General features: G+C 36.3%; 2 protein-coding genes across 4 annotated transcripts in view; one reads left to right on the plus strand and one right to left on the minus strand.

Moving 5' to 3' along the window:
* The window catches only part of LOC140996310 (uncharacterized), a 301135-nt gene extending 299444 nt beyond the window's left edge, over positions 1-1691 (minus strand). For all 3 annotated transcript variants that reach the window (XM_073466666.1, XM_073466664.1, XM_073466667.1), the window contains exon 1: positions 1622-1691. The gene's annotated coding sequence lies outside the window, so the exon portion shown is untranslated. The remainder of the gene's footprint in view (positions 1-1621) is intronic.
* Positions 1692-3088: 1397 nt separating this feature from the next.
* On the plus strand, positions 3089-10895 carry LOC140996817 (arrestin domain-containing protein 3-like). The gene is made up of 6 exons (XM_073467315.1): positions 3089-3437; positions 6502-6559; positions 6681-6828; positions 8560-8656; positions 9281-9537; positions 9692-10895. Exons 1-6 carry the CDS (start codon positions 3182-3184, stop codon positions 10310-10312), a joined length of 1437 nt encoding a protein of 478 aa, XP_073323416.1. The 5' UTR covers positions 3089-3181; the 3' UTR covers positions 10313-10895.
* The last annotated feature ends 702 nt before the right edge of the window (positions 10896-11597 follow it).

Raw genomic sequence — 11597 nt, forward strand, 5'->3', positions numbered from 1 at the left:
TTCAAGTCGTAACTACAACTTAGAACTCAGATTTTACTAAAAGCACTGATACGTCCAACTTATAAATAAATAAATATCAAATTGTTACTGCAAAGTACTTGAATCTCTACCATCCATCGCATGGAACATAATCTTGGCATTAACTACTTAATGGCATGGTCACATTACATTTCAGGTACACAGTTGAAATGTCATTTTAATATTTTTTCCAGTGAGAATTAAATTTGTGATGCAAAAATGTTCATTCCTACTAATGGTAAACCATATGCAATCGTAGTATTAGTCAAAATAATAGCAATATGATTTTTTTTTTACCATATTGTCAGCCCTAATTCGCAGTTCAGCATTCACCATTGTTCATTCAATCAAACTTTATTTAAATACAGCACCTATCAAACAAATCAAATGTAATTCAAAGTACTTTACAAGCAACTGACAATGCGCAGGAAGTTAAAATTTAGAGTTTGTCGTGAACTAGGACAAAAAAACAAACAAGATAACTGAATATGACAACAATAAAAGATTGGTATTTAAGATAATAAAAGATATATAATAAAACTTAATCTTTCACCAAAAGCATGTGCTGTTCAGCCAAAAGAAATAGTGATGCATTATGTTTAGAAATAAAAGTTATATTCTAGTATGTTTTATCACTAAATTTAGCTCATTATCACCCTACCATACAAATTTCCACATCTCACTCAAACACTGTTCAAGGTCTGTGACAGCTCTGATTAAAGTTTATTTATGACTACAGGCAAATTTAGGTGAATGGCAATGCAATGTGACCACGCCTTTACACTGTCAAAAAAAGACACATGAATGTTGCATGCCACTGCCAGTTAAACTTCACAATAACATGGAATACATCCATGCACAAATAAAAAGCTAAATGTCTTTCTCGAGGGCTGATTATCAATTTTTGAATTCAAAGATCTTCCTGGGGCCGGTTGTACATTACACATCCATAGGGGGGTGTCCCCACTATCTACATGTCCTTTGCGCAATACATTTTGAAAGGAAATCCATTACAAGGACCCTCAAAAATCGACCATAGGTGTACTTTCTGTGTGATTTGGGTATTCATCTTTGTTTCACTTGTCCAATGTAAACACACGATGTAGGCCTACTAAAAACCAAAAACGTCGTGTGGATTTTAGACATGCTGTAAATGTTTTCCCTGTATTAGTCTATTAACATTTGAGTCTTGTCAGTTTTGACATTTTCACCTTTCACTTTCAGACACACCTGCATGCTGTTAATTCACTGCTAAGTGACGTCACATACCTAGCTAATATTTGCAGGTGTGTTCACAGACCTTTAAAACACTTTAAATTCACATTATATAATAATTCCAATCAATTCCAACATTGACATTTTCCAAAGGTTGTTTAACCAATTTCCAATGCAACCTATTGGAAAGCGCAATCTCTGGAGGGTCAACAAGGCTTACAAACAACGTTTTTTTGTTTTGTTTTTCAAGAAAGCTTAAGTTAAATTAGCTAGCTAGGCTGCCAAACAACCGGGGCGGGGGGGAAATGATAGTGTCGGGATTTGTAACTGAAAGCAGGCCTGTCAAATTATTTTAGAAATGAAAATAAAACAGGTTAATTAGACTTACAAAGTTTGGAGTTGGTGGGTGAGGACCAGCAGACGCCCTTCGTCTCTAGGAGGCGCAGCGCGAAAAAGGCCCTCTTTCATGAAGATTGCCCTGTGCGCATGCGCATTAGGTGACCTCCATCCCACCTGTTTAACTAATCATTTGAATTCACGCTTGTAGATATAAAAATGTCGGATGGTACGTTCATGAATTGTATAAAAGCTAACATGATCCTTCATTACAATCTTACTGATGCCCATAGGCAGGTATGTGAGTGACGAATGGTCAATACCGACAGTGTTTACTTTCAAGAAAGACTTCCGGAATAGGCGTCAAGCCTTCAGAATAAAAGCAGGAAGTTGAAAATCTGCTCATTTTAAGTTTGTGACAGATATGATGCAGTTACTTTTCACTGCTTAATGAAACCTTGGCCTATCTAGTGTGAGAAAATAATGCTTAATAAACTGTATGACCACAGAGTAGACCGACAGCTGTTCATTCACATTTTTTATTTATTTATTTATTTATTCATTCATTTATTTATTTATTTATTATGAAACTCTTACAGGAGAAAGTATACGTCAAAAAAAACTCTAGGTATGTATGTCCTCAAATACTATTTACGTATATCACTAAAACAGATTTGCGTGGCGTCTTATTATCTCTACACGTGACTACTGATTTTGTTTATTTGCAGGAAATATTCTGACATATTCTTGATACTCTCTATGCTGTGCTGTGTCCGTTGAATGATTCGCCTGAATAACAGATAATATCACTATTATATACTATGATCAGTATCATTATTTTTTTAATTCAACTGTCCTTTTATTGTGAAGGTCAGAGGCCAGTACATATCGGAAGTCTGTTGTTTACATGAGCGCAGGTTCAAACGTTTTTATTATACCTAATAGGTTTTTTTAGGTTTATCTTTATTCTATTAGTTTTTATTATATTATATTATATTATATTATATTATATTATATTATATTATAATTCTCTATTCAAATTGTTATTTTATTCTTCAAACATTCTCTTTATTATTGTCTCTATATTTTGAGACTTACTCTTGTGCTGCTTCTTATTTCCCTCTGTACTGCTGTGTTACCTGCGAATTTCTCCCAAGGGGGATCAATAAAGGAACATCTTATCTTATCTTATCTTATCTTATCTTATCTTATCTTATCTTATCTTAATAACTTACCTTTTACTCCAGTTTAGTCCTCTAAGCACAATATACACACAGGTGGTTATCTTTGTGCTCAATTAATCCACCTGGTTGTGCACCTACTTCCTCGTCACTGTTTGTTCCTATGATTGACCTCCAGGGGGCTCCATAGCATTATTTTTGAACGGCTACACTGAGTGGTCGAGTCGTCGGTGTTTCCTCGGAGCCCCCAGCTCCTCCTGTGTATGGCAGCAGAGGGCTGTTATCAGAACTTCAGGGCGTGTCCTGTCCTACAGTCAAGGAGGGACTGCCATTTTAGTAATCAACACACTGAGGATCGGCCTGGAGGTCCCGATCTTTTGCTTTCTTTATTCATTTCACCGTTATAGCCTTCATTTGTTTCCTCTGCGAGAATGCCTTCAGTTCATAGCCTTACGATGACGTACGACTTGCTGAATGACAGTGGGACGTTTTCGGAGGGGGACCCTTTGGTTGGCAAAGTAACACTGGTCTTATTGAAGGAGATCACAGTTGAAAGTCTCTTTGTTAAAGCAAAAGGTGACAGTAGTGTGCGTTGGACGGAAAAGAGCGGCGATCGCGACACTACGTACTCTGCAGCGAAGAGATATTTCAAACAGAAGCAGTTTCTGATCGCAGAGAACGCGAAGGGTAGGCAGTGATGTCTTGAGTTATGCATGCCTCAACCCATCCGGGTACCTACTGCTGACATGGTGCCATTGTTAAACGCTACTTTATCTCCTCTTTTTGTCCAGTTGTGGTCGTGGCACCATCAGTCAGTGATCTTAAATCATTTGTAGCGATTACTTATAAGTAATGCAACCATTTAATAGCAAGTGAAAGTACTTCAGTACTATCAGGAGTATACTAAAACTGAATCAACACACAAACAAGTATTATTCAAACAGTTGGAATATTATCATTGAGACATTAATAAGTGAGCATCAGTAATGTTAAAGCTGTTTGAGTTGGTGGTTATTTGAACTACTTCAGGTTTAAGTTTATTTCAATAACACAACAGGGTCATTCTATGGAAACGTCCATATTTCTGACCCCACCCCTTACAGAAAAATGATAACTGAAAATATTATATCACGAAACAATAGCTCATTTGATCAATTACTTCCTCCTGAGCCATTGATCTGGCAATACTTGTTTTCATTAATTATTTAACTTTACAAGCACCACAGAACTTGTTCCCACAGTTATGTAAGCTATAGAAGCACTGTGCTGTATTTTGATTTCAAAAAATTTTTTTTCTACCATTTAAAATACAATATTGTATACATAACTTATGAAATATATGATAGAAATTCAATTTAAAAAAAAATCCCAAATAATATTATAAAATTTATAATCAAAGTCATCGTCCCCTATAGAGTCGTGTCACTGGTGTTACAGTGTGACAAAAGTCTATTATTTTGAAATAAATAATGATGATCTATGAAGAAATCACATGGTTAAGTCCACTGTCTCTTTTAAACTTGAAGCATGAAGCTTTTAAGTTGAGGTCACTGGTATGACTTACTTTACTTTATTAGGAGGGATTTGTAAAAACAAAAACAAACAAAAAAAAAAAAGTAGAATATAAATAGATTAAATTACATGATTTTAGTGAGGTTACCATGACTGACAACATGTGGTTTAATGCCTTGTAGCAGCCAGTTTGTAAAATGTAATTTTAATGGAAAATTGAACTTTGCATAAGATATTACTGATAACGGCAGTTCAAACAGTGTAGTATGCTGGATATTTTCGTTGTTTTCTAACAGAGTTAAAATGAAAAGTGTAAAAACAGCTTACACTAAGTGTCAATGATAGTCTGATTGGATGCCAAATGTAAATGTTTTGTCTCCTCTACTTAAAGGCGCACTCTGTAGTTTTTGGGAAGAAACTTTATTCAGAAGAGAAAGATCTTCATTGGCTGATTTTTTTTATGCCTAAACAAACTAAATAAACAAACTGTCTTTGTTTTCATGATGGAATAAACAGAATAAACAAACTGACCTGAAAGGACAACACGATGCCATACTGTTGAACTGTGTTTATATTTGGCGGACCCTGCCACCTTTCTCGCTTCAAACAGTGTTCTGGGGACCTTATTTTCCTCTGAGAACAGTTTGTTTATTCAGATAAGGAAAAAGTGAGTTTGTATCATTACATCATCAATATTGTAAATATTAATATTCTGATTCTATTTTTCCCTGTTACATCAGATAAAATGTGTTACATCTGACATAAAATGATAATTTTACATTACTTTTTAACTTGTTTATAACTTTTTTAAATATTTTCAACATTGTAGTAAAAATCTAGTTGTGCAAATTTTAACAAACCTGATTAAATTAAATACTGGACAGTCTCCCAAGTTGTTGTATAATCCTCACTGTCCTGTGACTCTGACTACATGTGCTGAAGAGATTGAGAAAAAAAAATTTCATAAAAAACGTTTATATTGCCAAAAGAACACCAGTGAGTCTTTAAATACATGTAAAAAAAAAAAAAAAAAAATTTAAAAAGATAAAAAGTCATTAACTTTAATTTGTGTGTATTCATAGAGTCAATGAGTTATGGGATCATGTGGTCTAAGTTTGAATGTGAGAAAAAATAGTCAATTCTCAGACATCTTGCCCTTCCACAAGTGGACGTTTCTGTAGAATGACCCAACAATCAAATGTGACTAATAACTACATTACAGCTTTTACACTAAAGGTGCACTTCACAACCTTTTTACAGGCCCACACACAAACAGAGACAGAGCTCTTGACACAATGAATAACAGTTTGCAAGAGCTGAAGGTCAATTTAATCCTAAATTTCTGCAGGAGAGTTTTGGTCAGGGACATCGGTTTGAACCATTGTTTGGCCCAGATTATCCGGTAATTTGAGGGGTTTACAGATTAAGTCTTAAACCTCCTGAACATGAGTTTCTAGATATACTTGAAAGTTATATGTTTGCATGTGTGTGTGTGTGTGTAAACATTTGAGAAAAATAGATTTTTGAGTTTTGGTGGGGTGAGATCAAAAAGAACCAATTGCCTGTCTAAAAGTCCTACGGTTCTAAAAAAAAGTTTCATATTGCCCCTTTAATGTAGAGGACAGAATCTACAGTATTGAAACTAAGTGCAGTGAAATAGAAGCATTAAATGGTAAAACTAAGCAGGGATGCACCGATTGTGAAATTCTGGGCCAATGCATAAAATAAGAATTTAGCTGACAGCTTATGCTGGTGTGTGTCATTAGTTCCCCAGCTTTAATATAGCCTTCTTTCACATGAAAGATTACCTTTTTTAAAAACAAAATGTAAGTGCTATAAAAGCCTTTTTAGCCTGCGATACAACACTCTATTTAGTGACAAGAATCTTTCGGTACTTAAATAGCCTTACAAACTGGTGACAGGTATGTTAAAAGCCATGACTGTGCCAGTGCATAACAGAGGTGACACGTCAGATCAACATCAGTCACCATCATCGGTGAATGTTATCTTACTGGCCTGTAGGCCGTCAACAGTCAACAAGGTGAATATCATCCAATACCACTGTTTGGCTGTTGAACTGGTGCATTCCAAATACTTGGAGCAAATCTCCTCAAGTTTGAATTTACAGTGCTTGAGGAAAAGTGCTTTGCTAATTTCCACCATTACAGTTAACAGTAACCTCGTAGCAGATAGTGATGGAAGTAGACTACCGTCAGTACCACAATTCTTTCCCTTTCAGGCGCTGTACTTCCCCGAGGAACCCATGTCTTTAACTTCAGGATTAACATACCATCAGGGTAAGACAGTTTACTAAAAATAACAATGTCATTGTTTTTAACAAAGACAAAGACAAATAGCCGACAAAGACAAATAGCCTACTCTGATAACATAACATTCTCCGCTGTTTTTCCATTACAGAAGCATGCCACCATCCTTCAAGGGGAATTATGGAAAGATCGTCTACGTGCTGGAAGCCAAGCTGACCAGGAGTTGGAGGATGGACTGTACAGATGAAAAGAAGATATGTTTTGTCTCCAAGGCCATTCCAAATCCTCAGTCTCTGATGGTGTGTACAATATTGAAACATGGACACACAAAACTCTGATTTGTGACCAAAATTATACCCACTTCTTTCATGGTATAGTATCAAGAGATTTTGCAATGTGATGTTACAGTGCACTCTTCATATAGTCCAGATGATATTCAAAAAAATTGTTCACTTTTTCAAACAAGCATGAAACTTGGTACATTTTAACAGTTTGGGGCCCTGAACATGCCCATTTTACTTTCCGCTATAACTGAATTATGTATTTTGCATCATATCTTCTAAACCAAACATTATAACACAGAAAAGGCAATGTCTACCCATATGTTTCAATGGCCAAGGATTACAATGATATCATATACTACATCATAAACTGTTCAGGTTAACATTTATTGTGAATTCAGGCAAGTTGTGATAACGAAACTAGATAGTTCAGGGCATATGTCAAAAAATCTTTTTCATAGAAGCATGAAACTTGTGGAGTAAAAGAAATGTACTGTATTTGCCTCGCAAATGTAGTGTAGTGGAAGTCTAAAGTAGCAGAAAATGGAAATACTCAAGTAAAGTACCTCAAAATTGTGCTTAAGTACAGTACTTGAGTAAATGTACGTAGTTACATTCCATCCCTGCATGCGTTAATGTGTAAGTACACCTCACTGGTGGAGATGGTCCAGATGGTGCTAATTTTAACTACTTAATATACAGTTGTGTAGTTAAATCTATAGTAATCCATCATATTTAAAAAGCTTATTACATGTTTCGTCTTATTTTGAAAAGTAACCAGTAACTTCAGCTGTCAAGTAAATGTGGTGGAGTAGCAGTATAAAGTAGCATAAAGGGGAAATACTTACATCTTATTTAAGTCCAGTAACTGAATAAATATACCAGTAGAATGTTTTATTTCTTCTTTCAAAAGTTACATATTCTCATTTTAAGTTAGATGAACAGTCAGAGCTATCGCTAGATAAACTCAGAACAAAAAGCAACTGGTGCACCAGGTCATTTGGGATGTACTCGGGCAATTAAGAAGTCCATTGTCTGGGCAAGATTCACATTTTGGTTCACATTTGTTTTCAAGGTCAAAGCAAACATGCATGTGTCCATCATGCCGCCACTCTCTTGCGCAAAAAAAAAGTATTTCCCTTCCTTGTGCATCACCTGACATTGACACACCTTCTACCATTATCCTGAACCTGTGCTTCAACAAACCAGTGCTCAAGCTGGTGCCTGTAGAGCCCAAATTATAAATATAACAAATAAAAACAATAAATAACTCATGCTAATAAAAATATAATATTGAAATGGTTTCTACATAGAGCCCTCATTAACAGCATCAGCTATGCCTGTGCTTGTCCTGCTGTGATAAGTCAAAATGTCTGCTGTGTGACATATTAGAATTTGGAGTTAAATTTGAGCAAATTTTTAGGGACGCTTCGCTGTGGACTGTTTTTACAGTTAACATTTCTTCTGAAGAAAGTGAAAGCTGCATACAATTACATATCCAAGGTTCAATGTCCAAGGTTCTTTATTTGTCACATGCACAGAGCGTAGAATACAGTGTGCAGTGAAATGCACTGTAAAAGAAATATTATATATAATAATTATATATATATATTCAAATGGTACTGCAGCGACACTCACACCTGGTGTCCCGCCCTGCTTAATAACTGTTATACTTAAGTCATTTACTGTATTGCCTCTATAATGAAAGTGGATGAATAGTAACAGATATTTTTGTTTATTGAATTCTAGTTAAGCCAAACTGGTTCAACAGACAAAGAGATTGGGATTTTCGGAAAAAGAAAAGTGGACATGGATGTCTTCGTTGACAAGAGAGCTTATGCCCCAGGTAGTAAAATTCTTCCTCAAACATGGTAGGTTCGAGTCATGGACGGAGATCTGCTGCTGAATGCAGATAATGAAAATCTTTTTTTGTCATGTGATGGTGGCCACAGCCAACATTATGCATGCACTGCACAGTCTTCTTTCACTATAGATGTTTTGACGTGTCACCACAGGAGTTTTAGATGTATCTATTTCCAGTGCCCTGGTATTGTGCATGTCAGCATACACCTGTGCGCTTGACAATTTAAAATGTCTGCCATGAATTTGGTTTGTTGTCATAAATAGTTTTAGTGAAGCATGAAGAAAAGAGTTTATAGAAATTTGGGTAAAATATCATGGGGTTTCCTAATTATGATTAAAGCCATAATTGATCATAGTCACTATGTTTGTTCTGGCCTTGGTCATATACAGTAGTATTTTCAAATAAAATGCATGGAGTAATAAATGGGTTGGGTTAGCATTTCAGAACAGTTTATTATGTATATAGTGAGTAAGTTGTACCTTACATTCACAATAATAAACTGTCTTTATATAAAACACATTCTGGAGCACTCTGCATTGTCCTGGATGTCACTTGAATTTGAATAAGCGGAAATGAATCCAAAATATTATGTTGTTGTCCTTACAGGTGAAACTGTGGTGGTTCTTGCAAAAATCAACAATGCCTCTTCCAGTAACATGACACCCAAAGTCACTTTAATCCAGGATGTGTTGTACCGTGCCCAACACCATAAAAAACAGCAGCGCACCACCATCTTCAAAGTGTCTGACCACTGTATTAACGCCAAAACACAGAAGGACGTCAAGTGGGCAATAAAGCTTCCTCGTGATCTGACTCAGACAATCCAGAACTGTGAAATTATCACATTGGAATATTGTTTAAAGGTGGGTAATGGTGTAACAGTGTATCTGTCTATTGATAGAGTTTATTGACCCTTAACATTTATAAAGACCCTTAATTGTTGTCAGATGCTCGCTTGTTATTCTGTTTTAAAAGTAAAGCATCGTGTACGATTGAAGCAGTTCTATTTTTCCTCAGGTGTACCTGGACATCAGCTTTTCTTTCGATCCAGAGGTCATATTCCCCGTGGTCATTATTCCTCCTGATTTAGCTCATGGCCCTCAGCCTGGTGTGGCTGCGGGTCCCTATCCAGCCAGGGCTATTGGGGGACCAAGCAACAGTGACTTCCCTCCGCCTGCAGTGGCGATGGGTCCCTATCCAGCAGGGGCTTATGGGGGACCAAGCAACATCGACTTCCCTCCCCCTGCGGTTCCTGTGGGTCCCTATGCCTATGGTCAGCCAGGAAGTTATTCAGCACCACCGCCTGCGTACCCTGCTCAGCCAGCACACGTGAGTCAGCGCTACAATAATCCAGTGCCACAGGCGGTTTCTCCATATGGAGATCCACACACCGCTCCGTCTTCTACGCTTCACCCTCCACCTCCCGCCCCAACATTTCACCCACCCCCAAGTGCGCCAGAGATCCAACCTCCTCCTTTTTCTCAAGCGTTCAACATGTCCCCAAGCGCTCCCGTGTACAACATGCTGCCTTCTGCACCAATGGCAAACACAGACTTCCTGTCTCAGTCGGATGAAGCTCCTCCAGCATATGCACTCCTTTTCCCGCCTTCTGCTAATGAAAGATCTGATGCCAAATAACACAACGTGTGCTTAAATACTAACAGCTAGTAAGACATCCAGTCACCTTAATCATGTCTTTAAGACTTCATTAGTGTTCTTAAATGTTTGAATTTAGAACAAAAAAGCCATTGTGTGCATTACTTACTGTTTGTGTGTAAATAATTATACACAAAATAGAGCTTTTGTATTGTATGTGATAGTTGTTTTCTGGTCGGTACATGTTGCTAATTACATGCCGATAACATTATTGCTCAACAAATTCAGTAAACGAGATACACTGTGAATTTTACGTGCCTTGCTAAACTCAAGTGTGCTTGACTTTTCATACTTTCAACTCAGTGTTATGATTTACACATATCTACTCTACCTCAATCTTCTGTATTGTATCAAGAAAAAATATTTTTTATGTTTTTCTTAACATAGTATTACAACTAAGAGGCATAATATTTATTTTTCCTTTATTTTCAAGTCTTTTGAGTTTAACATGACACTACTTCTCTCTATTTTATTACACTATACTTTGCAAACTTGATTTGTTATACCCCTCAAATTGCCAGTATTTCTCTGACCTGTACATTTGAGTAAAGAATTGTCAGGTAAAGTGTCTCTGTGACTCTTTCAGTGCGAGTGGGAACACTTTGTTATACACCTATATCTTTCTTTCCTCTGTATATAAATAATTATACATTTCACTTATACAAGTTAAATAGCCAAATATTTGACACACCGTACATAGTACAATGCTTATACACTTTATAAGATTGCTTAAACTCAATTACACCCCATGTTAAGATAAAATTTGTTTATATTATACAGTGGTGTGAAAAGTACCAACAAGTCATAGTTGAGTAAAAGTAAAATATCATGTGAAGATTTACTTTATTGAAACTGAAAGTCACCCATACAAAAAGTACCCATATTGTACTTTTCTTTTTATTTGATCGGTAAACCCCTCACATTTCCAGATAATCTGGGACTTAAACTCTTGCCATTTGCAAGCATTCCTTGTATCAACAGCTTTGTCTCTGTTTTTATAATTGGCCTGTATAAAAAGCTGCATAGTCCACCTTTACTAAATACAGTTACCAGATAAATAAGGTGGAGTAAAAGTACAATATTTGCTTCCAAAATGTAGTGGAGTTGAAGTATAAAGTAGCAGAAAATGGAAATACTCAAGTAAAGCACAAAATTGTGCTTAATAGGCCACCGTATTTGAGGAAATTAATGCACTACCTGTCATTCCATCACTGGTTTTAAATGTAATGTGATTGTTTAAACCTGAATATCCTGTTGTCCACATGTG

The sequence above is a fragment of the Pagrus major genome, chromosome 5 (genome assembly GCF_040436345.1).
Source record: "Pagrus major chromosome 5, Pma_NU_1.0".
Lineage (NCBI taxonomy): Eukaryota > Metazoa > Chordata > Actinopteri > Spariformes > Sparidae > Pagrus > Pagrus major.